Genomic DNA, 27,130 nt, shown 5'->3' on the forward strand with positions numbered 1-27,130 from the left:
TGCTTTTGAAATGCAATTCCATCTTGATTTTTTTAAACAAGGTTTCATTAAATGTTTTTTAATCCCAACTATACATATAAAATGATGGGGTCTAAATTAGCTGTTACCATTCAAGAAAGAGATCTTGGAGTCATTATAGAGAGTTCTCTGAAAACATCGATTCAATGTGCAGCAGCAGTCAAAAAAGCAAACAGTGTTGAGAATCATTAAGAAAGGGACAGATAAAAAAGACAGAAAATATATTGCCTCTATATAAATCCATGGTGCAGCCACATCTTGAATACTGCGTGCAGATGTGGTCGCCCCATCTCAAAAAAAGATCTATTTGAATTGGAAAAGGTTCAGAAAAGGGCAACAAAAACGATTAGGGGTATGGAACGGCTGCCATATAACGAGAGCTTAATAAGACTGGGACTTTTCAGCTTAGAAAATAAACAGCTAAGGGGGGATATGATAGAGGTCTATAAAATCATGATTGGTGTAGAGGAAGTAAATAAGGAAGTGTTATTTACTCCTTCTTGTAACACAAGAACTGGAGTCACCAAATGAAATTAATAGGCAGCAGGTTTAAAAACAAACAAAAGGAAGTATTTTTCCACACAATGCAGTCAACCTGTGGAACTCCTTGCCAGAGGATCATAGAATATCAGAATTGGAAGGGACCTCAGGAGGTCATCTAGTCCAACCCCCTGCTCAAAGCAGGACCAATCCCCAATTTTTGCCCCAGATCCCTAAACGGCCCCCTCAAAAATTGAACTCGCAACTCTGGGTTTAAGCAGGCCACAGCTCAAACCACTGAGCTATCCCTCCCCCCATATTGTGAAGGCCAAGACTACAACAAGGTTTAAAAAAAAAAAAATGAACTAGATAAGTTAAGGGAGGATAGGTCCACCAATGGCTATTAGCCAGGATGGGCAGGGATGGGGTCCCTAGCCTCTGTTTGCCAGAAGCTGGGAATGGATGACGGGGGACGGACCACTTGATGATTACCTGTTCTGTTCATTCCCTCTGGGGCACCTGGCATTGGCCACTGTTGGAAGACAGGATACTGGGCTCGATGGACCGACCCAGTATGGCCGTTCTTATGTACATGTTGTTTAGAGTGAATTTATCCAGTGGTTGTGCTACGCATGGCTTTTGGTGCAGATGAGCATACGCACTGGTAGGTGATTTCTACAGAGTATGGGACTCATTAGAATCAGCTGGTGGAGTAGAATGGTGGCTGCTCACATTTAAAAAGAAGATGGCTAACGTGAAAATACACAGAGGATACTTTAAAGTGGCTGAGGGAAAAATGGAAGTGATGTGATGCATGCCGGGCATCACTCTGATCTCTCTGCTTTTATATTGTATCTGGAGCTGGCAAGGAAATTCCTTTTTCCCCTTGAAAATTTGTGACAAAGTCTAAACCAATTTCATTTTCCTCAAAAATTGTCTTGGAATTGTTTTGGGGTTTTTGTTGGAAATAAAACAAAAAAAGTGATCTTTTGGTTGCCAAAAAACTGAAAAATTTCCAGGTTCTGTGTTTCTGATGGAAACCCAAAGAGTGTTGATGAAAATAGGCATTTCTTTTGTGAAAATTTCCACTGTGCTGAACATTTTCCATTGAAAAACTGTTTCAATGGAAACTGTTCAATCTGCACTGGTTGCATCTCTTTCTTCTTTGTCTATTTAGGTTCCAAGTTCTTTGCCCCAGGGACTGTCTCATGCTGTGTGTCTGTACAGTGCCCAACACAATGGGGCCTTGATCTTAGTTGGGGCCTCTAAATGCTACTCTAATACAAAGGAGTAACTTAGAATAATTAGGAATGAGAGACTAAAGGTTACCAAGCAAATATATTCTTACAGACTGGAATGTAATAAACATTAAAATATATTACTATACTGGATAGGGTGCAAAATTACTAATAGAGATGGACCTGAATGGGAATCCTACATCTGAAACCTCCCCTTGGGCAAATACAGACTCAGGTCTCAGTTCAGCAATCCATCTCTGTTCAGCAGAGCACTTAAGCATTTATTTGTCTTTGAGCATATGCCCCTTAGTCCTATGGATTTGAATGGAACTTAAGTACTTGCTTAAAGTTAAGCAGATTGCTTACATTTTTTGCTGAACTGGGGCCTCAGATCTGAGTCCAGATCCAAACATAATCTTGCCTCGAGTCCATCACTAATTAACAATAAATAAATAAATAAATAAATAAAATAAGTGGAAAGACTATGCAGTTACCCAAACACGTGGCTAGGAGTCAAAATCTCAAACATTTTCTGAAGGAGGCTGATCCCCTCCCTCCCACCCCGGGATTCCCAGGGTCCAGCTCATGTGAACGATATTAAAAAAAATATTTTTTCTGAAATTCAAAGCCCCGCTTTTAATCCATGAAAACATAAACCTTGATCCTGCCAACACTTCAACACACATATCTCCAGTGGGAATACTCAGGTGCTTAAATTAAGCACATGCTTTTTCAGGATTGGAGCCTTATGCGGTCGGAATTCACTGCTGCTGTGACTACAGCTCCATACAGTAGCTACAGTATGTTTATCATTTTCTAGCCTGTAAAATCATTCCAGGAGTGCCTGTAGCATCCTGGTGTGTGCTTGTTGCTGGCTCTTTGCTCTCTTGCATGTCTTTGTGGGGGAAGGATGGTTGTGAAGTAAAATGGGGTTTAGGAGCGAGACAACTTTAATAGGAATTGGACAGAATGGCAGATGGTTTATGAACACAGCTCAGACTCTGGTGTATGCACTAAACAACCACCACCACCTATAGTTAATTAATAATGTCTTTTTGCACCATCAGTGTGCTTGGCCCTGTACCAAAGGCAGTTTTTGCCCCAAGGCTTGGCAGTGGGGGGTTAACAATATGTTTGGCCCCATAACATTAAGATAAATCGACTCTCCTTTCTTTTAAGCAGGGTCCAGAAGCACAGACTAGCCAGCAATTAAATATGGGGAGAGGGGTAGGTGAGGAATGGAGAGGCAGCAATAAATAAAGGAGACAAGGCAGAGGGTTTGTTTTTCCTCTAGGTCCTGGGCTGACAGATTCCAGCCTGCCATTAATCATCACCCCGCCGCAGGCTAACCCCGCAGCCTGTTTTGTCTCAGATAAGCCCGCTGTGCCCAAGGAGGTAGTGGGTTAAGCATCTGGTGGGAGAGCTCTCTTCTGGGAGTCTCCACATTACGCAGTTCCTGTCTCTTTAAATCCGGGCTGAGCATGGAATCGAGAGCAGCCCGCCTAGGAGCTGTTCTCCTTAATAAGCAAGATTTATAACCACTAGGAAGACAGGAAGAAGGGGACCGAAGGGACAGCGGGGGAAGCAAGACGACCCCTCTTTCCCCCCCACCCCCAGACTGGAGATACAAAAAAAAGAGACACCCCCCCTCCCTCCAGATCCTTCTCCCCCCACCCCATCCTTCCCATTGCTGAAAGCATCTTTGCACCAAGATGCGGGACTTAGTCCAAAAACCGAGCGGAGGCCGAACGGAGTGAGGTTTGCGGGGGGAAGGAATCAGAGCAGCTCCCGTTGTTTCCTAGGGTGAGGAGAGTGTGTGTGTGTGTGTGTGTGTGTGTGTGAGCGTGAGCGTGAGACGGGGAGACACAGACACTGCATTGCTGCTGAGCCACGAGCCTCCACTATGCTGCCGCCGCCTCTGCCGGGGCTGGGGCGCGCGAGTCAGCAGCAGCAGCGGGCAGCCCCCGGTGGAGGTCACAGGCGTGGGGCTGAGACCCTGGGTGTCTGCTGAGTTGAGAAGGATTATTTAAAAAAAAAAAATTGTTGGCAGTTAGTCTCCCCCCCCCGCACTATCTTCTCCCCCTCCCGGGCTCTGCCTTGGATGATTTTTAGGTGGAGTCGTTTGCACCGAAACCCTCCAGCTGCTGCTGTTCTTGCTGCTATTTCCCCCCACGCCCTCTCCCCCCGCTTTTTTTTTGGTGTGATACTGTTTCCACAGCAGGAGAAGAAGGGACTGATCCTGAGGATCCTCCTAGAGGATGAATAACCCCAAGAAATTGACTGAAGCAGCACGCTGGACCTGGTGCACCATTCAGATTTGATTAAATAATAATTCAGGTTTTTTTGCCATTTTCTTTTTTCACCTTCTGGGGGCTTTGCAAACCGAATTACATGCATGTCCAGTGGGGGAAGGTTTAATTTTGACGATGGAGGCTCCTATTGTGGAGGCTGGGAGGACGGAAAGGCTCACGGCCACGGAATCTGTACCGGCCCGAAGGGTCAAGGCGAGTATACCGGCTCCTGGAGTCACGGCTTTGAGGTGCTGGGGGTCTACACCTGGCCCAGTGGCAACACTTACCAGGGCACCTGGGCACAGGGCAAGCGCCATGGCATCGGTGTGGAGAGCAAGGGGAAGTGGGTGTACAAAGGAGAGTGGACTCATGGATTTAAGGGACGGTACGGGGTCCGTGAATGCACTGGCAATGGGGCCAAATATGAAGGCACCTGGAGCAATGGATTACAGGACGGCTACGGGACAGAGACCTACTCGGATGGAGGTAGGTGATGTGTTAGTATCTTCTGAGCCGGCTCAAGCCGTGATAAAAGGAAATAAGAGGTTAGAAGAAATCTCCCCTGCCTCCCCCATAAGAGGGACCCTTTGCCTGGGCTGAACTCTCAGAGTTTGCAGCCTGCTAGTTGGGAGCAAGTGATGATCATACCAGTTTCCTACAGGGTACAGGAAAACCGGCCCAGCATGGCATTATCCCAGCGTTTGCCACAAGCTGCCTCATATGTTCAACGGGGCTCTAAGCTTTTTCTCCCTACTTAGATGACCAAAGCTTTTCAGAGGAGGGTATGGGAGCAAGAGGGACAAAGATCTAATGCGGGAAAGCAGGAGGCAGCGTAGCCAAGTTGAAAGGAGATAGGCCAAGTTGGATTCAGAGTCATTACTGCACCACCATAACCTGTAGGATCTCCACCAAGCCTGCAAAGCAGCCATGGATAGAATGGACATTGCACTGCTGCGAGATCTTGTACAGATATTTGAAACTCTAGCTATAAGAAACAGATGGCAAATGCTCTCAGCAAGGGTCAGATCTTTACATCCATGTATCGCCTTCCTGTCCCCTCCAAATGCAAACCTACACTTGATAATACTGGGCAAGATAATTTCATTCAAACAGGGTTCTTATGCTCCTATTTCACTACAGCTTAATGCATTTTGTAGGGGCTCAGAGGGATAGAAAGAGCTCTTCTCTCAGCATGGCTTAATAAAATGTTGAGGGGAAATGAGGATTAAATAAAAACAAGAAAACTCAGTGAGGGTGATCAAAAATTGTCAGACTAACAGGCTTTAAGGCCGAACAGCTGTATTTCTGCTGCAAGTGGCTGTATCATTCCATCTAATCTAAACTGCCACCATAAGAATAATCAGGCCTATCTGCTAGAAGCCAATGGAATTAACGAGGCTGGCCTGTTGTTTTTGTTGGGTGTGTGTCTATCAAAACTGGGCTTTCCAATGGTGTTCTTTTCCAGAACTCTCAGACTGAGATAGGTCTCATAAACATTGCGATTTTGTGTCTTCCTGGAAGCTGGGAAAAAGCTCTTCTTGCAAGACATGTCTCTGGAAAACAGAGCTCACTGCTTTGTGATAAGATAAGAAGGCAACATTAAATGTTACCTGAAACAGCTTTTAGTTTTTCCAAAAAGAAACAGAATGATCTATTTAAAAGTAATAATTTTGCACTGCTAGGGTTTTCCCCAAAAGAAAATACAATTGCAGCCTTCTGCTTCACATAGCTGGGAAAGAATCAGGAGCCCATTTTAAATCTGTTTGGTTTGTGTTGTGAAGCAATCTTTAAATACTGATAATCTTCTGTGCAGAGGTAATCTAGGTTTGGAAATGATTTTTTTCTTATGCACTTGAAATGCTAGGACAGGATCTGGACAGCTTCTGTATGCACCTGACCACAGTACTGCCTTTCTATGCCCCTCGTGACATCTAGGCCTTGATAAACAACATTTTCAGTAGAGACAGACTGAAGTCAGGCTGTAAAAGTCTCAAACTACATGGCTCTGCGAACTGCATGTCACCAGACTGGCCGAGCGTGCATGCATGCAGAATATGCAGTCACCAGCAATGCATGCCCGTGACTAATTGCAGCAGAACAGTTCTTTGAGAAGTAAGGGCACCAGACCCCAATTGGGGGCAGACTAGGAGCAATTCTTAGTTCTTAAGAACCTGCCGGAAACAAAGCTTTCATCCCCATCTAGTCTGCGCTTGGGATTTAAAAAAAGAAGTGTCTTATTTTAGGAAGGGTTAAGAAAATTGCTAGGTAAAAAAGAAGGATGGCATCTGTAGCAAAATTATTTCAATTATAAGGGTAGGGAAAAGGATGTGATAGATAACTACATAAAGTGGTACCTATGGTTAGGCCTGCAATTACCAAGAGAAAATACAAAGCACAAAATGTATACTCCAGTGAACTGGTTGTACTCTTTTCAAAGCACAGCTCCTCATAACATCTCATTCTGATGCTCACCTTGGGACAACTGAACCCAATAGAAATCACACTTAGGTGAACTCTGCTCCAGCATCCCTGGGTACCAAGAAGCCATGGTCCCTTCCTGAATGGATGTCGCCACTCTGTCTGGGCAAAAAGGCCAGATCTCCCGGCTTCCTGGCGCTAAATCTAAATGATCATCATGCATTTGGATAATTGGGTCCAGATGTGTGCAGTCATTATATTGAAAGAATAATTGTCTGGCTATCATAAGAAAGAGGCAGCTATTGGAAATTATGTGCATCTCATTAATCTAGCCAAATTATTAGTTTAGTCACTTTCAGGTGCATTGCAATCATTGTCCCATCATCTGTTGCTTGCCACCAATGCTAAACTTCAGTCCCTTGCATTGTATGGTAAATCAACTGGTGCTAAATGAGGGATCACCAAATGGGTAGCAGGGATTGGAAAACAGGATGCTAGTGAATGAGGGATTTTGACTCAAAATTTTACTTCTTCAACAGTAGATAGAAAAGCAGCAAAGAATCAGCAAAAGTCTCACAACTACAGCAATCCCTGCCAGTGCTGACTTTGGGAAGCCGTATTTTGCATGGAATAATGCACAAATGTATTGTGCATTTTGCTTGGATTTAGGATATGGCATGCAAAGAATTCAGTTTTGTTTCCACCAGTCACTCTTCCTGTCCTGCTCACAGACATGTGTCTTCCCCCTGCCCAACACACACATTGTTCTCACACCTGTCTCTCACACACATCCCCCGTATGCAGATCGCAGACTCTCACACCTCCCACAGACACACTCATCACCAGGCACATGCTCAGTCTTGCCATACATACCCACATAGTCCCTCAGCCCCATACAGATGCTCACAGTCTCCCTGACACATCCACTCAGACCACATAATTATGTCCCACAAACAAAGAACCACATGCATGTAACATGCACCCACCATGTGCATTGCAAACACACCCTTCCTCATATCACACTGACATTTACACACACACACACACCCCTGCTGCATACAGATACACTCACTTCCATGCACAGTCCCATAGATATAACTCCCACACAAACCATATTTTGCAAAGACATCACACCCCAACTCCTCTGAATCCAAACCCTTCCTGCCCTCTAGCCCAGACTCCTACTTATGCCCATTCATAAACAGGCTTCAAATGAATGATTTACTGTTTGCTTTATGTCGAATTCTGATACTGGGCCTGATTTACCACTGGGTTACTCCAGTTTTACACCAGTGTCACTTCACTGGAGTTATACTACCATGCAACTGGATTAATGGAGATGTGAATCAGATCTGCTGTTTACGGAGCTACTGATCAGAAATCTTTTGAAGGCATAGGCCCTGATTCATCAAGGAACATTACTGTAGGCACAACTTTAAGCAAGTGAATTGTTCCATTGAGTTCTTTACTGAATTGAAACCTCAATACAGCTTGGTTAAAACGTTAAACAATTTCCCCTAAGTTGAACTGGGGGTGGGGAGGGGAGGGAGAGAAATTATAAAAAAGAACCAAACCACAAATCAAGTAGAAAATAAAGTACAGAAATCCTTTAAAAAACCAACACACACCAACTTGCAGGAAAAGCTTTGTATTTTGAAGCAGATTCTTTCTTAGTTGCTAAAACAATGGTTACTAAGAGGTGGGGTTAGGGCAATTAAGCAAATATCAAATTAAATGTTGCCAATCTCAGGCCTAAAAAATGGCTGCTAAAAAAATAGCCTTAAAAGCTATTTTCTTTCCTACCCATCTCGATTTTAGCTACTTTATATTTGGAAATTGAGGCAGCGTTGGGTAAAGAATACCAAGAACCAGCACCCTCTTAAAATAGCTAAGTGATACAGTAGTGACTAGGCCTGACTGACGTTCACAATTTGAATTACCCTCGCCAAACCTCAAGGGGAAAAAACCCACAGCTCAATCAATCTAGTCTCTGAAGTCTGGCTTGTCTCTCTTCAGGACCTTGGAGAGAGACAGTAGCACTGTGCTGAATGGGCACATGTCTCACCAAGCCCATGCTGAGAATATCTACTCCTCCATTCTTAGTGGGACACTTACAAAAGGGTCCATGTAGCTCTTCCAGGTCTCTCTTTAACGAACCCCATACAAGCCAACAACCTGGGGGTGAATAGTTTGCATAAATCAAGTGAACATTCTTTTAACTCCAGAGAACGTGCTCCATCATAAACTCAGCGTAGGATGCTTCATGCAATAAGAAATGTTTCTCAGTGTATTCTCTCTCCATCTGTTATCATACCACAAACACTAGGGCAGGATAAATGACCAAAAGAAAACCAAAGGCTAACTGCAAGAATGCTTATGTGCCATACGTAGGTGATTTTAGCAGGATTTATATGGGAGTCTGGTATTTGAAGTCTCGGGGCAAACATCTGAGGTTGTTTGGGCTCCAATAATTTGTATGCCTTATAAACCACTTACATCCACACAGCCATCCCAAACCAAAAGGATTATCATCAATATCAGTCTTCCAAAGTTCTCCTTGTCCACATGCCTGGGGTGAATAATTTATTTGATGGGTAAGTGCAATATCATTTGTATTTTCACTAAGCACGGGTGAGCAATTTGATTTTGTGCCTGGGCTAGCAAATTTTCATGACTGTTTTGGAAGACTGCCATAGAGGTCTAGAGTGCTTTGCAACCAGTAAGAAAAAAGATGGAGGTGTCGGAAACTGTCCTGGGGATGGTCAGGCTTAGGAGGTGAGGGTGGGGTTGGTGCAAGGCTGGAGCAGGACTAAGGTTTGGGGAGTCTGTTGCCACTATCAGGCAGGAATGAGTGCCAAGCCCCAGAGTGGTGTTGAGCAGACTGAGCTGCTGTTCCTCCTGTGAGGCTTCAATACCTGGTCTGGGAGTCACAAGACCAGTTCCTGGCTTTTGGATTGGCTGGAGCCTAGCACAGGAGTGACTCATCACCACCCAAGGGGCAGATTGGTTCAGTGGATGGGAGATGAGGCTTGGAGTCAGGAGGCCTGGGTTCCATACTTGACTCTGCCATGTTTAGCCTGGCTTAAGACCCTTAACATCTCCATGACTCAGTTTCCTCATCTATGAAATGGAGATAGTGATACTTATAATGCTGCTTTTGTTGAATGCTCGGAGATCTACAAACAAAAGGTTTTAAGTGTTGTTATAAGAAAATACAAAATACCTACCCCCCACCCCCAAAAGCCAGAGAATGAAATTAAGTCCTTGCCCTGTAAATCCTATGAACTAAACGTGTAAATGGGTGGGTTCAGTAGAGATGGAACAGGAATGTTGGGTGGAGGGCCCACATTTACCTTGTATGTCTGCAAATTTAGGGCCAATTTCTGCTCTCAGTTACATCCATTCAAACCCTCCTGAAGTTAATGTAACAGAGAAGAGGATGTGACCCATTTTCCTTAATGTAGAGGCAATCTGTTTTAAACTAACGCTGCATATTGCCATTAAGGGTGCTTGCAGAATCTAGTGTCTGTGTTGTATTGCTATTTACATTGATGTTTTTCCACAGGTTTTCTTAATGCTGCAAGGAGCCAACCACCCACAAGGACAAATTTACATGAGAGCTGTTCATATCCTGGATGGCAGAAGTGCCATGGAAGTGTCAGCTCTCAAGTTATTTTGTTCCCATAAATGGCTTGTTGTAGCATTTTAAAAAGTCAGTGGGAAACAAACACAAATACTGAGTGTTCTTTAAATATTCAGGTTCCTACAGAATCCAAAGGCGAAGACCTAATTGCTGCTAATAAGCTGATTTTAAAATAATTATTGTTAATTTCATTCCAATAATAGCTTTATTTATAAAGCACCCAGCTGCCTAGAAGTTTAGTGGGTATGGTTCATGCTTAAAATACAATAATGATAAGAAGTGAACAATAATTAAAACAGAACAGAAAAATGATCAAAATACTAAATGACACACATAACATGTTACTTCATTCAAAGCACAGAGAGGTACTCAAGTAATAGGAGTCTGGCCCAGGTAATAACAAACAAACACAGGAATTTGCAGACAGGATCAGACTAGTCCAGTGTCCTGTCTCTGACGAGGAGTAACCCCAGATGCTTCAGAGGAAGGTTTAAGAATCCTGCATTAGGCAGACGTGGGATAATTTGCCCCACACAGAGACCAGAATGAGACCTAACAGTCAGAGACAAACTTGGAGCCTGAAGCACACTGTTTAATATTGCTTCCAAAATCTGTCATTGTTAATTGTTTAACTCTGGATATTGTAGATATCCACAGAAGTATCCAATCCCTTTTTGAATATTTATTATTAATGATTATTATTATAGCAGAGACTGAAGCTTTTATTCAGAAGATCTCGAAGTCAGAGAGTCAGAGTTCAAGGCCGGAAGGAACCACCAGATCATCTGGTCTGATCTCCTGTATAGCACAGGCCAGCACCCACACACTAAACCCAGCATCTGAAACTAGACCCAAGTATTACAGCCCAAAGGAAACTAGACTATTGTGTGCCATAGGCAGAGAATGGGCAGGACAGAGGCACCCGAGACCCCTACAACAGCAGGGAAATGATGAAGTGAGATATACCTTGATAATCCTGGCAAGTGACCTGCACCACATGCTGCAGAGGAAGGCAAAAATCAAACTCATGCTCACTGCCAATCTGACATGGGGGGAAATTCCTTTCCGACCCCATATATGGTGATTGGTTAGACTCAGTATGTGAGTAAGAACCAACCAGCCAAGCACCCGAGAGAAAGAATGCACAGTGCCACCTCACAATCCAATGACCCGTCTCTGGCCATGGCCATCCCTGATGCTTCAGTGGAAGGAGATTAAAAAAAAATTACGGCAACACCTTAAGACATGTGGGGTGGGGGAAACCCTTGCTGACCCCTGCAGGAGCTCGGCTGGAACCCTGCAGCATGACCATTTAGAAACACAAGACAAAGTGCTTTACCAAGGTTGGGAAATATTATTTCCATTTTACAAGGGGTGGTGGAAACAAAGTCACAAATAGATGAGGAGTGAATTGCCTAAGGTCACAGAGACCCCAGACTATAGCGGGACTAGTCACGTTTCAGTGGTCCAGGATTGGAGCCATAATGAGCTAGTGTCAGAGTCAAGACTGTAGCATAAAACTAGAAGGCAGGTTTCTTGTGCTAAAAGTACTAGCCAGACCACCTCCCTGTCTGCAATATCAGGGCCAAGGAGTGCTGCCATCTCATACAGCATCACAGCTATTAGAGACTGAAAAAGACCTATTAGATCATTGAGTCTGCTCTTGCAAGGGCAGGAGACAGTCCCCTGACACAGACTGTATCAGATGTTAAATTGATGCTGCACTTGCTCTCCGCCAAAACTCAGAAGAAGCAAGGAGGAGATTACAGGCATTTTAGAGAAGCTGGTACTCTCCTTTCCATGCTGCTTCCAAGTATTTCTTGCCAATTTCATTCAGGGGGTTTTAGATTTTAAACACTAAAGTCCATTATTAACTGAGCAGCTCAGCTGAGCTTCGTCTAAAAGGACCAGATATGTTTACCTTAGGGCACATTTTCCAGCAGAATGTCAGGCCTGATCCTGCCTCATTTAAGTCATAGAATCATAGAATATCAGGGTTGGAAGGGACCCCAGAAGGTCATCTAGTCCAACCCCCTGCTCGAAGCAGGACCAATTCCCAGTTAAATCATCCCAGCCAGGGCTTTGTCAGTGGGAGCTTTGCCATTGTCCTCTAAGGGCCCAGCCCTGCTCCTATTGTACATATATCATTAGTGGGGCTTCGTGGCTCCTTTTTTAGGAGAGGCTTTTCACAAGGATAGAAGAGATCTGGAAACGGAACTCACCTCTTACTCCTAGAGGTTATCCCTTCAAATCAGGGTCAAAGCACATGAGCACAGGGTGTTCTGCAGAAGCAGGATGTTGCTTGAGCTACCACACCCAGCACTGTACCCAGAGAGACCTTCAGTGTCCAGGGCTGTCATCTGGCACCTCCCGCCAGCACCAAAACTCACACAAAAAATAATCTATCATAGGAACAACTGAAATGGGAAGATTGGAACATCCTTATAAAACAGCCTTGCCATCACTTGTTTATTGTGACTCTTGTGATCTTTGGTGTTTTTCCTCAAAGCCCCAACTTCTGGAATCAGGTGATTCTGTGAGATTCTCAGCTTCATTTGTTTTTTTTTTCTAAAGTAAGTTTGTAGAGAAATGCTTGAAAAGGTGACCATTAAAGGCTCAGAAACCAACTAAAAAGAATCCAATATGTATTATTTTTAAAAATGGTATGGTTTTTAATTCAAATCTCATGATTTGGCAGGGGTGGGGAGGAAGAAAGCAAGCAGGAACCCATCTCATGATTTTTGAATGTTTGGGATTAGCATTCGTGATAAACATTTATGTTCTGCTTTACCCTTGACATGACAGAAGAAAAATATCAGAATGGTGTAAACACCAGGGAGGGAGAGGAATTATTCAGGATTGGACAATGGAATAATGGGAGGAAACTAAGAAAGAGGAAATGGTAACTGACTACTGGGGGAAAATAATACTTTCTGACACTGAGATATATTAATGTGTAGAATTATTATTAGTTAATTGAATGTTGACATGCTTGGAATTGTACAAACCACAAAAATAAGGAGATGGAGCCTGTTCCGCAGCTGACTCCAATGGTGTCATGCAAATTTAGACCAGCTAAGGGTCTGGCTCAGTCTGGAAGAGCTTACAGCATAACAACGAGATGTAGACAACATGAGACACAGACGTTATGTGTTTATAGTGTCCATGCTGTGCTGGAGAGGGTATTACACTGAGGTGGGCTAGTGTGTACAAGAACTGGGGGTCTCTGTAGGTGGAATTGAATGGGGAGTGAGGGGTTTGATGCACTGGAATAAGAAAGTCAGTCCATGCCCGCAGGAGAGCGTAAAAGAGATTAGGATGATGGAGAGGGATTCATAGATCCCAAGGCCAGAAGGGACCACTGTGATCATCAACTCCAACCTCCTGCATAGCACAGGCCAGAGACCGGCCCCCCAAATCATTCCTAGAGCAGAGCTTTATGAAAAACATCCACTCTTGATTTAAGAATTGCCAGCGGTGGAAAATCCATCAAGACCCTTCATAAATTGTTCCAGTGTTCATTTACTCACTGCCTGCTAAAAAAATTATGTGTCATTTCCAGTCTGAAAATGTCTAGTTTCAACTTCCAGCCACTGGATCCAGCAAGCATAAGCAGGAAGTTTTGAGGCTGGAAGTGGTGGAAGCTCCTGTCTCTTGGTTTATTTAAAGCTGGACCAAACTAAGCCCTAGCAAATGTGGACACAGACAATGGCCCTGGGCACTGGCAAGGAGATGGACCAAGGGGGTTATTTTCATCCCCAGAGTCTAGAATTTTATTAGCTGGGAAGAGAAAGCACAGTACTCTCTTTTTCAGCCCTGGGCAGTAGGCATAAATCAGGAGGTAGAAGGCCCAGATCCTGCAAAGGCATAAGGATGTGCTTAGCTTTAAAACAGGAGTAGCCCCAGTCAGTTAAGCATGTTCTTAAGTCTTCAGGATTGCCATCCCCCAAGTTAAAAACAACAAATTGCTCCTCCAAAACGTCATGGGATTGGCCCCAAAATAATGAGTTAAAAAAAAGGGGGGATTGTGGGGTTTGGTCTGTCTTTTGATTGAACTCCCCTGCCCCACCCCCACGTGGAGTGGTGTGCCAATTGGTATCGCCAGCTCCCCCAATTGCACTGAGTGAGTCTGGCCCTCGCTGCAGAATCTCGTGGCTGCCTGAGGTGCAGAGCTCCCAGCTTCTCCCCAAACATCTCATTAATTAATTGCTGCCCCCATCACCACACATCCCTGCCCTTTCTCCAGCCCCAGCCATTCATTATTCAGCCTCTACATCTGTTCTAGCCCTTCCCTCAGGTGCCCCGCTGCAGTTCCTGGGATTCTTAACCCCACTCCCCCTTCCCAGGCCTGGTAAGGGCAGGAAGCAGACAGACCCATTGTTCACAGTGGGGCAAAGGGAAGCAGAGCTGCTGCGTTCTTTCTGCTCCCTCCTTCCTTGCCCCCCAAAAATCCTCTCAGCTCCTGAGGGGAGAGGGAAGAGCTCTGCCTGTCTCCTGATTGGCTGCTCTTTCCCAGGAGGTGAACAAGTGGGGATGGCAGCCAATTGCTCCCCCTACCCCCAAGCAATGCTGAAATTAGTGGGAGGATTGGCACTTCTGGCCCTAATGCAGTGGTCCCCAAACTTTTCAGGGTTGGACTCCCACCCTTGCCCCATTCACGCCACCCCCTCCCTGAGCTGGGGCCAGGTACAGGGCTGCAGCTTGGAGGAAGGGGAGACAGGGGTAAGGGGGCTGAGGCCATGGCCAGGGCCAGAAGCCAAGCTAGGTGGCACCCCCTCTCCATCCCTGTGGGGGTTGGCCCAGGTCCAAGCTGCACCCCTCCAAATGGTCCTCCTCACCCCCTAGGGGGAGGCATGCCCCACCGTTTGGGGACCTCTGCTATACTGGTGTAAAGCACCTTTATTTTGATATATCTGCATCCGTACTAAGGAGGAGTGTGCCAGTATAGTTAAAGCAGTACCACTTTTGCATTTAGACAAGGCCTTAGCAACACGAGACTTTACTACAATGAGCTGCTGTGAAAGCTTTGCTGCAAAGTGTGGCGAGATCATACAGTTTTGAGGAAGATTATAGGGTTGGAGGATTAGCAGAGTGAGAATTAGCCAGATTCTACTGTATTTTGTGAGAGAAGCATATTAGAAATATTAAGGAGGCTGAATGTATTTTAATGCAGTTAGCATCTTACATGCTAAAGCCCAATATGTTCCTCCCCCGCCCCCGGGCATCATGCAGACAGGTCCATGAGGGTTCACCCGCATAGCTCTGATTGTAGGGCTGTTGCTTTGCTGTGTTAGGAAGCCTGGATTGGAGCATGCATGTGAGCTCCCTCCAGAGCAGTCAGTCTGTTCCTGGGGACAGTTATGGGTCTTATTTCTGCAAGCTGCCTAACTCGCTCAATTCCCACTACCTTCACATGGAGTTAGCACGACTGAGCAGTCCAGTGCTGTCAACCCTAAGCATTCAACAATCATTGCAAACCCCAGTCAGGCCCCCAGAATTGTGAGATTGGCTTTAAAATCATGATAGTTCCCCTCTCCCCATAAATAGGCTTGATTTGCCTTTAGGGGGATCATTTTCCTCCACCTTTGCTCTGCAAATAGAGGGCTAGAGATTTCCTTTTATAAAATGAAAGCTGAGATTCTCACGACTCCAGGAACTGAGACTTTAAGAAACGCAGCAACTCACTAGAGCTAGCAACCACAATTTTTTTTTTAAAGTTATTCTCCTCTAAACACTGGCTGGAAAAGGAAGTTACGAACGAAACACACACAAGATTCATGGGGGAGGATGGGATATAGATACAGGGTTAGTGGGGTGGGCAGAAAGGCTAAGAATGTATTTGTATTTTACAGTACACGGTGGCGAGCAAATTGAGTTTTTGCCTCTCAAAGCATGTAGCCTAAATGCCTTAGAAGCCATTGTGAGGCATGCTCTAAAATGTATACATTAGTTCGCAGGGATTCCTCCATCACAGATGTGAGCCTAGCTAAATGTGTGTGTCATTTTCTGGTGTGGCTTCTGCCAAATATTCCTGAGGGGAATATACCCAACCTGGTTAGCCCGCATGGATAGTGGCTTAATACCATGATGCATTGGGAAATCTCTTCCCAACTGTGGCCATATTTAGTAAAATCTAGTCATGGTCTGAACATATATAATCAAAGGAAGGGCTGGGAGGAGGTTAGTCTGCAGCTGGCTCCATGTCTACTTGGCATTGCATACGCTGTAGTGTCACTGAACCTCATCCAGTGCCTCAAGCATCACTTGCGGCTCTTCCTAGACCTCTATGTGACTCCAGTGATAGGTTTAGGTCACCATTTTAGGTGGAGCTCTGCAGCCCTCCTTAGCTGCCCCATGTGTTGTTAGCCATGAGCAGTTCAGAAGCATCCCATTAGTCCTCTGTTGCAGCTACTGGGCTGTTTATTGCAGGTCAGGTTCTCCACTGGTAGAATTTGTAGTGCAGTTTCAGGCACTGGAGTGACTGCTCCCTAAGTGGATCTATGAGCAAAAAGATCAAAGATCTTTGTGTCAAATCAGCAGTTGTCGTTGGTGCAGATATTGGGCGGAAGGTACAAGCAATTGACTGGTGTCATTTTCTCACTTTTTAGAGTGGAGCAAAGCTCCCTGTGCCCTGACACAGGGAAACTCCTCTTGGGTTAAAGTGACAGTGGTGGGACCACAAGGGGAAGGGTGCCCCTGGGGGCAAACTGCAGCTTAAACACACAAGCCAAATACCACCCCCCACACACACACACACACACAAAGATGAATGGGGCATCACACTTTGAGCCACAGTCCAAATAAGGTGGCCACTTGATGCTTTCTGCTTCTGGCATACACACACACACACGCGCGTGTATATGTACACATCCATCCATGGATGAGTAATTACATGTATGTGTGCATGACTATGAAGACAATTAAAAACTATCCAAAATAGACAACATTTCAAAATGCTTCCCATCTCTGTTCACCTGTCCATCAACACTGGTCCTGCAACTCAGAATCCAGTTCCCATTTTTGTATTTAATAAACACTGGTACTCTGTCTAAAAACAGAATACCTCTGCCCAGCCATGGGGGAGGCTGCTACATGACCACCCCAGTTCTTGGGAAAAGTCGGCATTTACTTTTTCCAAAGAAAATGGGTCTAAACTTCATAAGGGCCAGGCACCCACAGCTCCCGGTCCAGCACCTTGACAATCAGGCCCAGTCATCTTAGTGCAGTGCCTAACGCCTGCATCAGCTGGCGCCTTGGTCAGCAGCGTTAGCAGAGACCGGACCCGATGGGTGGATGTGGTGACTGAAATACCCCTTTTGCCTGTAGGGTGATCACTGAGTCAGCGCCAAGACATGGTGCTGAGGACGTGGAGCAAGGAACCATCATTCTGCCACTGCAGGTGATGTCCTTGTTCTCTAGAGCTGTCTGGGAGCTGACTCGCTGCTGATGCACCCCCTCAGGGCTGGAAATGGCCAGCTTTCCTTTGCTAGCATCCTTGGCGGACAGCTGCTCCTGCCCTGCAATTCTCTGCTTGTGACTTGCCTCTCTAGCCAGGTCACATTCAGTCCCCACCACTCCTGGAGCAAACAAAGAGCCCAATGAAGTAAATTCAAGCAAACTTAACTCTTCCCCCCTACTCTGACTCACTCCTCCTGGGCTCTGCAGGGTGGTTGTTCTGCTGTTGTGCAGAGGGATGCCTCCCAGGGCTTTCTTCCTGGCAGCCCAGCGCCAAACTCAACAGTTCTCTCTCCCCTTGTGTCAGCATGGTTCCACACCACGTGAGGGAACCCAGGCCCTCCTTCTCTGGGCTCCAGTCCAGGGACCCTGTGGCAGGCAGCTAAGGTCTGCTCCCTCATATGCTTTGCTGCTTCCCTGGACTTCTTCCTAGCTTGGCCTTCCTTCAGGCCTTTACCAACAGCCCCTCCCTGAGCTTCCGGTACCTCTGCCCCCTCTAGGCTTTTTTTCCACTCTAGTCTCCTGAGAGAAATACAAGAGTTTTTCCCTTTCCCAGTTGACTTTTCCTCTGAGCTGCCTCCCTTTATGGTCACCACCCAGCACCTCCCTGGCCTGAGCTTCATCTTCATTTGGGCCTGGCCCACCCTCCAGGTGCAACCAGGAGCACTCATTCCTCTATCTCCAGTTAACTCTTTCATTACACACCCTGTCACAAGCTCCTTTTTAAAAAGAAGGTCTCACCACCTGCTTGCAAGCACATTGGGAATCTCTGGGCCTGGTTTCCCTCTCCCTGGCACTGCTTTTGGCCTGGAGAAGTTCTATCACCTTCCTGATTCATGCCTCCATGAGTAAGAGAAGAATCAGCCCAAGCGTTTCCCACCAGTGATGAACAGAGGCATCTCTTGGGATGTTTGAATTGTATATTAAAATGGAGATGATGCTCATGAAAGCTGTTGGGCTGGCAGCATGGGAGAGCAGGGGCCTGTATGTAGCCACAGCCTGGGTAGCATCCGTGCAACCTCAGCCCCACTGCCAGCTGCTCTAGAGGAGCCACTTTCAAGGGCGAGGGGAATGCAATCTCCATGGCTCAGTCACTCCTTGGCCCCTCTGCTGAGACTGCCAATATGGAGACCAATTAATGCCAGTTATAAATAATGAGGTGGGTTCTGTGACAAGGACACCAGCACCTGAGCTGAGACTCCCCCCCCCCCCCATCTCACATAAGTCACCCAACCATCAGCAAGTAATGTTTTCTGTTTACTGTCAGCCTGAGCTGAATTTGAACTAATGAATGAGGGGGAAAAGGCTCTGGGTCCTGAAACTGGGCCATGCAGTCTCCTTTTGCCTCTCACACTTCAGTTTCCTTGGGACATATTTTCTGAGATGCTAAATATGCTTTTTAAACAACTGCATGAATATTACCATAGATACAGCTCCCCAGGCCTCTCTGATATTGAATTGCTGGCAAGTGATATCTGTACAACATGCTTTCTTGTGTCATAATTCAGAAGATCTCTTAGAAGAAGATATGGCAGAGAGATCTGCCTAATTATTGTCGTTAGACTCCTTTAATTAGTATACTACAGACTCTACAGATAAGAGAGAAGGTGAACTCACCAGCAGGATTAATAATGAGATAAACTAACAATTTGCAAGGTACAATTCATTCCATTTGGTTTTGCAATGTGGACAGGCAGTTTGGGCCCTTCAGACCTAATTGCAAAGCCCCACTGAGTGCAATAGTGAGGTGTCCACATTTTGGATTGCTGCCTTGGTCTGATATTGTCCTCATACCATGCAAATCTGGACATGCTTCAAATAGCACATGGAACAACAAAGAAACTGAGTTTTTGAAGCCTGCCACTCACAACCTCTGCAAAGGGCCAAGTACCTATATCTATCTGTCTATCTATTTTAGGCAACCTGAAAAACAGCCAGAATTGTAGTACCTTGCACAGATATAGCCTTGTAAACCTGGCATGCACTGTTACAGTGTAGGCCTTCCCTGCACCCCACCATGGCCTGGGGTGGCACCACAGCACCCTACCTCAGTTTCCCCTTGTCTCAGAGCCACTTAAGAATTCCACACAGTCCAAAAGCTATGTGACAAAATTCCCAAGCTGGGGGTTCTACTCTAATACATCCCCCCCCCACAAAAAAACCCTTAAAAATCCCCCCCCCCCCCAGCTTTCAGTTGGACCCAGTTCCTCCTACCTCAGGATCTGTTCTTCTCCATCAGCTCTCCTTTCCAAGAAACACCACAGTTCTTCTCCCTTGGGCTGTGCAAATCCCCATAACACCCTTCTCCTAGAAGGGGAACTTTCACCCCATTCTCAGGCTGGGCCCAACCCCTCCTCCCTAACCAACTATCTCTTCCTGCTCTCGGATAACTGGGGAACAGGCCAGGCCAGGCCTGATCTGATCTGATCTGATCTGATCTGATCTCTCACTGCACCAGTTCCTGGCTGTCCCTTCTTTCCTGCAGTTCTTTATGGGGGAACACCTGCCCCCCTTCTCAGCTTTATCTAAATAGTGAACAGGGCTGGCTGGCCCCAGGTCCTTAAAGGGGCAGGCCACCCTATTACATGCACTAAAAAAACAACTGGCACTTAACTGGGGGCTATTTTTATTTATTTCTTCAACTCAATTTTTGTAACATAGGGAAGGAATATTTTTCTAAATGCATGATTCTTTTGACCTGACAGTGTCAGAATAACAACACTTAGCACTCGGGTGCCACTCTGCAGCCATACACTTCAAAGCACTTTACGAAAGTATCTATCTCCATTTTAGAGATCTGGAGACTGGCAGAGCTAGGCTAAGGACCTTTGAGGGCAAGTGCTAGGTCCACAAACCAATCAGTGTGTTTTATTCCTATCTGAGTGTTTCAGACACGATCCCTAGAAGGCGTGGAACATGCTGGCCTCAAACCAGGACAAGCACTTATATGCTTAAAGTTAAGCATGCATGTAAGTAGTCCCATGTGCTTAAAGTACAGCATGCACTTAAGTGCTCTACTCACTGGATCAAGGCCAAAGAGCTCAGCAACTTGCAAGCTTTTAGAGATGTTTGATGAGCCCGTTTCATAGAAGGAAAAATTTGATGGAAGAAAGGTTCAGCCATTCAAAAAACCCCTGATCTCTTTTGTCCGTCTGATGGTGTAGACAGGAACTGCCAGATTTTATAGTCAAATAAATGACACTGCATTTGGTGAATGAAATCCACAAGAATTGTGTATGCTGAGGGATAGAAAGGCTGGTTCTAAACTTTTGATTGGGTATAATAGATGAGCAATGCTAGTGCATCAATTTAATGTGCCAGATCTGGCATTTTGCTCTTATACTCTCTATAATAAAGAACCTTCTGGGCGCTGTTTATTTATTTGAAACTCAGGCTCACCGGGATATCCTCCAGAGAGCAAGAACTTGTTTTTGTGAGTTTCCCAGGGGATGCCATTCATACAATCTTACTCCAGTACAAAAACAAACAATAGAAAGCAGGCCACTCAACCTGAAGTAGCAGACAGCAACACTGAACAGTCATCGCAGCATTGCATGTCACATGGCTATAGTTTCATTCATGTGCCGAGTATGGTATCAGTTATTATAAATAAATCTGACACGTCTCTTCAGCGGGGGGAAGGGAGGGAGAAGAGGAGATGCATTTTTTTTGAATAGTTGAACCTTTTTCCAAAATGTTCTCCCTCTCTTGTTTTCCAGTTGATAAAATGGGCCTAGAGTACATCTCTTTACACTCATTTACAGGAATTAAATCAATTGAATAACTTTTTAAACTGTGCCTCAGATTTTTGAAATTGTACACGTGATATGGAGCTTGTCATTTACACATGTAGTTCCTATCGATGTGTGCACAGCCATGGGAATGCTTTTGGCTAGTTAGCTATTCAACTTCCCCTGCACCTTCCCTGTATGTTGTCTACTTATATGCTAAGCTCTGGGGGTAGGCACCTTAGACCACAATTTTAAAGGTATGGGCATTTAGTGTTTTCAAAAATCCCACTAGGCACCTAACTGCATCTTTAGGTACCTAAATACCTTTGAAAATCTGGCCCCTTGTCTTCATATCTGCCTGTAAACTGCTTAGTGCATAGTGGGCATTATATCAATAATTAGTGCCCCATTTGGAACCTGGCCAGGGTTTTTAACTTCCCTTCACTTACTAAGTTGTGATGGGATCTTCCATAACTACATGTAGTCTAGACCTCAGGTTTTAAGTCTCACCTGAAAGGCAGTACAGCACCTCCTAGCACCAAGCTGGGGCACTGGTGCAAGACTGGTTCTGGGAGAAACACACCACCACTAAGTCACCGTTACCACTTCCCATAGTTTGAGTCTTTGGAGGTCAAAGGAGTACAATCTCTAGGTAGCAGGGCTGAAGGAGGGGCATTTGAGAAGGTTGCTTCTCCCATCCACTCAAGTGGAAGGAGGAATGTATGGTTCGGATAAGTGGGACGGAAGGGCAGGGATTGTTTCTGAAATGAGAAGCACGAGGACAGAAAGCAGGTGCCCTTTATTTCCCTGCTGTCACACTGCCCTGGGATAAGCTGTAAAAATACCTTTCCTAAAGCCAGATCTACACTACAGATTTATATCAGTATAACAATGTCGCTCGTGAGTGTGAAAAATTCACACCCCTAAGTGACGCAGTTATACTGACCTAACCCCGTAGTGCAGACAGCGCTATGTCCATGGGACAGCGTCTCCGTCAACACAGCTACAACCTCTCCGGAATGTGGATTAACTATGCCGATGAAAGAAGCTCTCCCATCAACACAAGAGCACCTTCACTTGAGCACTAAGTAAAACAAAACGAATAGAACATCATAATTCTTATTAAGTCCGTCACACTCCAGATCTTTCAAGCACTTTGGAAATGGGAAGATTGATTAGTTCCTAACACCTGTATGAATTGCTCAGGTATTCACAATATTATCCCTGCTTTTCAGATGGGAAAGTTGGGGCACAGAGAGATTGTTCACCCATGACTGGCACAAGGCAGCAGAATAATTATAATAATGCCTAACTCTTCATCAGGAGATCTCATCACTTTAAAAAGGAGGTCAGTATTGGTCCCTTTCCGGTGCCTCAGTTTCCCTAGCTGTAAAATGGGGGTAAGTGACTTGTCCAAGGTCACCCAGCTGGCCAGTGGCAGAACTGGGAATGGAACCCAGATCTCTAGTGTTGCAATCTAGTGCTCTGTTCACTAGGTCACACTGCCTCCCCAAGGATTAGTGCTCTAGAGCCCAGGTTTACGCTCACTTCTGTAACCAGCTCTGTGCAAGGTGACCCCTGCACCCATGGGGATCTGCTGGCAGGATCATCACCTAGAGATCCATTCTGATCCCTGCTTTCAGAACCGTGCTCAATGGACGCGACACTTCGGGGGTCAGATTGGACCCCAGCTGTTCCCTTGGGTGGTTTAGTTCCAAAGCAGCCAACTCTGCCTTTCATACACTTGTTACCAGCTCCTCATAAATGGGTGCTGGGAGTGTTTGTAGCAGCGAACACATAAGATGCTGTGGCAGAGGAATGAGACAAAAACTATTCACCAGCCTTCAGCCCACCAGACATCTCTGCCCATTAGTGTCACAATGAGCCCCACCATGTTATCGCACTCGATACAGCTTGCACTTAACTTCCAGCTTCACCCAGGGTCAAACCAATCAGCTGGGCTGAACTTGCTGCTAGACCCCCACCAGCACCCAACTGATTTATTACTGCCATCAACAGCTATGTCAGGGGTAAATCCTCTGCCCCTGCCCAGCTCTGGGCCTGCTTTTAGGAGTGTCCGGTGGTGCTGGAGGTAAAAGAATCCTCCCCCTTCACCAGCAAGCAGTATGAAGCCATTCTGTGGCCACTACGGCAGTATGCAGAATGCATCACCAGTATCTTCCCCATCAAGGATGTGGGGCTCATGCATCACCAGTATCTTCCCCATCAAGGATGTGGGGCTCACCCCCCCGGAAACACTTGTTGCTCTCCCTCTCTTGGCCATTTTGAATAATTGTGTAACTGGGGTCAACTGCCTCCCATGCAACCCCTCACAGCCTAGGGTCATGCTACAGGCTGTCTGCCTCAGTTTCCCCACTTGGACTGTTCAAATAAAATGTCCCTTCAGGCCTTTTCTTGGTCAACAATACCCCTCTTTGAGGACTAGGGTTATTAATATAAAATGAACAGCAAATGAAACTCAACATCCCCAAACAAGTCCATCCCTAAGTCCACACAACACAAGATTTCTCTTCCTCCTCCCAGACCTTCCTGCCCAGGGTCTCTGCAATCCCTCTCTTGGCTGGACGGGGTCTTTCCCAGGCATCCTCGCCTGGTCTCAGGGGCTTCCTTACAGGAGCCTTTCCAAACTCTGCTATGGATTCCAGAGCTTCTCCTCCTACCTCACGGCAGCTTTTCATAGGAGGATCACCTCAGCCCTTTCAGGTGTGGTGCATTCTGTAATCAGGGTTGGCTAGCTCGAGCTCATAGGAGACAAGCCACTCTGTTACAAATCTTATATGACATCCATCACCCTACTATGTAAGGTTCTCTGAAAAGTATGAAGTGGGTACAAAGCGATAGCTTCTCTCTTGCTTCCCCCCCACACCCCCCCCAACAAGCATGGCCTGCAGTTTGGCATGTTATTTATTTAGTGTTTGCTGTTCTGACAGGTAGGCCAGCTCAGGGAAGAGGGTTTTGCATTTTGCTTGGAAGGTGATGGGCCAAGTGCGCTGAAATCTTTCAAAATTTTGATGAAAGGTGGGGAAAATAGTGAATGGAATTTTTTATGACAATATTTTTGTCCTTTTTCCATCTAGCTCTAGTGCGGGAGTTGTGGCCTCACAAATATCTCTTCCAGGGGTGAGTTCCCGATTAGCAGGTCAGGTCAGGTGCCAGGAAAGAGCTGAATAATGAGGCCCAGCGATGTTACCTTTGCGACTTTCCAGTTCTCAGGCATGTGGAACCTTTTATCCTAGAACTTCAACCAAAAATCACCTGTCAGACTCCACTCATTTCTTCCCTCTTAGCTGCCTGCAAAGAGACACTGTCCATTCAAATTTGGATTTGTGTGAAAAGATTTTACAAAACCTAAAGGCCAATAGAAATGTTTCTAGAGTTAAAAAAAAAAAACCCCAACAACTCTGGAACCAGTTGTGAAATAAATAAAACCTTCCCCTAAGGGTTTGGCAACCCAAACAACCAAAGACTATAAACAACAATGAAACTGACCTCATCGACTGTAACAGCCGAAGCAGAGAGAACAGAGCACAAATGGAGGGAAGTCATTTGACTTTTTACGATTCTCCCCATTGCTGTTTTCGTTAATAATGTGGGAAGAGCGTTTGTTCACAGTGTGTGACTACTAAGGGTTTGCTCCCAGGTTTCACTAGATTAAAAATTTTTGCCTGACTCTGGGGCAGATCCTAAGGTGACAGTGCCTCTTTAACCTTTGGCAAAGGCTGTTATCTGGCCTTTGCCTTGGGAGCAGCTGATCTCTGTTATTTCCTGTATCTTCGATGCACACCGTCTAATTCTTTCCTTCCCAGAGCAGGAATTAGGATCTCTGCTGCGGGCAGTTCACCATCCTTCCCCTCCTTGATAAAAAGAAAAGCAAAAGAATCAGCCATTTTCTTCTCTCCCCCCACCCTGTTGGCCCACAATCTTTTCTTTTTTTGCTTCTGGTGAGTCAGTTTCCTCTCTTGCACTCCATCTGGTACGGATGCAGCTGAAGATTTTGCTATCGTCAGGAGGAATATTCTCAGCAATCCATCTTTCAGCATGTCAATTTTTTCCCCCACCTCCAATTATCTTTCCAAATTATTTTGGTTCATGTATGTGTGTGCGCGCATGTGAGATCTCCTTGTCGGCTAATTTGTGATTCTCAGAAGCCTGTCGCTTGTTGACACAGGAACAGAGATTGCACAAGCCAGGATTACTCAGATGTCAGAGGGAAAGAGTTAGAGGGGACTGCAGACAAGGGATATAAGGTTATGATGGTCTAGTGGGAAAAAAATGACCCCTTCCTCCATTTTGATGCTGTTAGCCAGGGTGATGTTCACCCCAGTGCAGAGACCCCGCACCAACTTTCTGACACTCCAATCATGTCAAGAAGCAGGGCACTGGGAGGGGCAGCAACCAAGAAGTGGAATGCAAAAGCTTTTACACACACACACACTCTCTCTCTCTCTCTCTCTCCTGGAAAACCAGCATGCGTGAAATTAGAATCAGGCCCGCTTAGTTATTCATTCTGGCCCTGTGTCTGCTCCCCCTGAAGTGAATGGCAAAACTCCCATTGACTCCCATGGTTCTTTTCACAAGGGCGGTGGTTGGGATTCCCAGGCTTGGATTTCCAGCTTTCACCTTCTTTCCATGCATTTGTTCTTTCAGCAACTGCCATCAAGCATTAGCCCCAACCACATGGCCCTGGTGTCCATGTCCACGGCACCCTGTGGGATGCTGCTGACCGCATAATGGACGCTACACTTTCCTAAATGCACTCACACCATTACTCTCATGCCGTTCACGCTTCGGGTAGCACTTTGCGTTGATTGATTACGCAGAAAGTGCTACACAGCAAATGGCTGTTGCTCTAGTTGTATTATCAAAGTAAGTACTGGACTTTTGACAAAAAATATAGCAAGAAAGCATTTCCTTTCAGCATTCTAGCCCACAGGGCTGGCTCATGGTTGCTCCATTGCTCTTTTGCATTGGATATGCCAGTGCAAAGAGACCACAAAGCAGCCACCTGCGAATGAATAATTCCTGGCACAAGAGCATGTCTGTGGGAACCACAGTGCTGGCAGAGCAGCCCCTGCACCCCTCTAGCAGGAGACCCCAATGCAAGGGAGGGCAGCGGGGGCATTCTTACTCTCCGGTTATTCTGTGCCATTGGCATGTCCGATAGCCTGCTAGCAGTGTTGGTTCGGAACTGTTTCCCATACTGCCCTGGGTTGTAATCATGTCAGTTCTCATGAAATATGAGCAGGATTAGGCTAGGTCAATGAAAGACCATCACAAATAACCTGGGAGCTGCAGGAAGAGTTGCCAGTAATTCAGTGGGTGGTGGTTTATCCTTTATCAATATTGAGCCATTATCTCAGCACGGCAATAGGGGGCCCTACAGGGCCCTGAAATAATCCCATGGCACATTTTGCAATAGTGGGGTAAAGGGATCATCCCAGGTGTCCTGCCTTTATTCCAGTCTTGGGTAACGACAGCACATTCGGCATACCTAAAATTCCCTGTGCAGTTTCATTTGGATATAGGATCCTCAGTCCTGCCGACTTCAAGAGATCAAAAATCAGGAGCTGGACCCCCCAAAATCATAAGGGTTTTTTTTTTAAAGACCATGTTGTGTTTTTTGGTCCCTGCCCATCCCCAGCGCAAGAGACAAATGTATGAGACAATCCGTGTTTCCCACTCTCCCAGATTTATTGAATAAGGTGATTCTGGCCCCAGCGGACAGAGCTCTCACCCTCATGTCTGCCAGTCCCCTGCCCAGCTATTAATTCTGCTCCTCCTTTGCCCCCACACCCATCAGTTCAACCCCCCCACCAGTTCAGCTCCCCCAATCCC

The 27,130-nt window shown here is 45.8% G+C and overlaps 1 protein-coding gene across 1 annotated transcript in view; it reads left to right on the plus strand.

Moving 5' to 3' along the window:
* The first annotated feature begins 3,437 nt into the window (after window positions 1-3,437).
* The window catches only part of JPH3 (junctophilin 3), a 116,734-nt gene continuing 93,041 nt past the window's right edge, over window positions 3,438-27,130 (plus strand). Inside the window, exon 1 of the mRNA XM_074968865.1 lies at window positions 3,438-4,513. Within this exon, the coding sequence (XP_074824966.1) occupies window positions 4,132-4,513 (382 nt within the window). The 5' untranslated portion in view covers window positions 3,438-4,131. The remainder of the gene's footprint in view (window positions 4,514-27,130) is intronic.

The sequence above is a fragment of the Natator depressus genome, chromosome 12 (genome assembly GCF_965152275.1).
Source record: "Natator depressus isolate rNatDep1 chromosome 12, rNatDep2.hap1, whole genome shotgun sequence".
Lineage (NCBI taxonomy): Eukaryota > Metazoa > Chordata > Testudines > Cheloniidae > Natator > Natator depressus.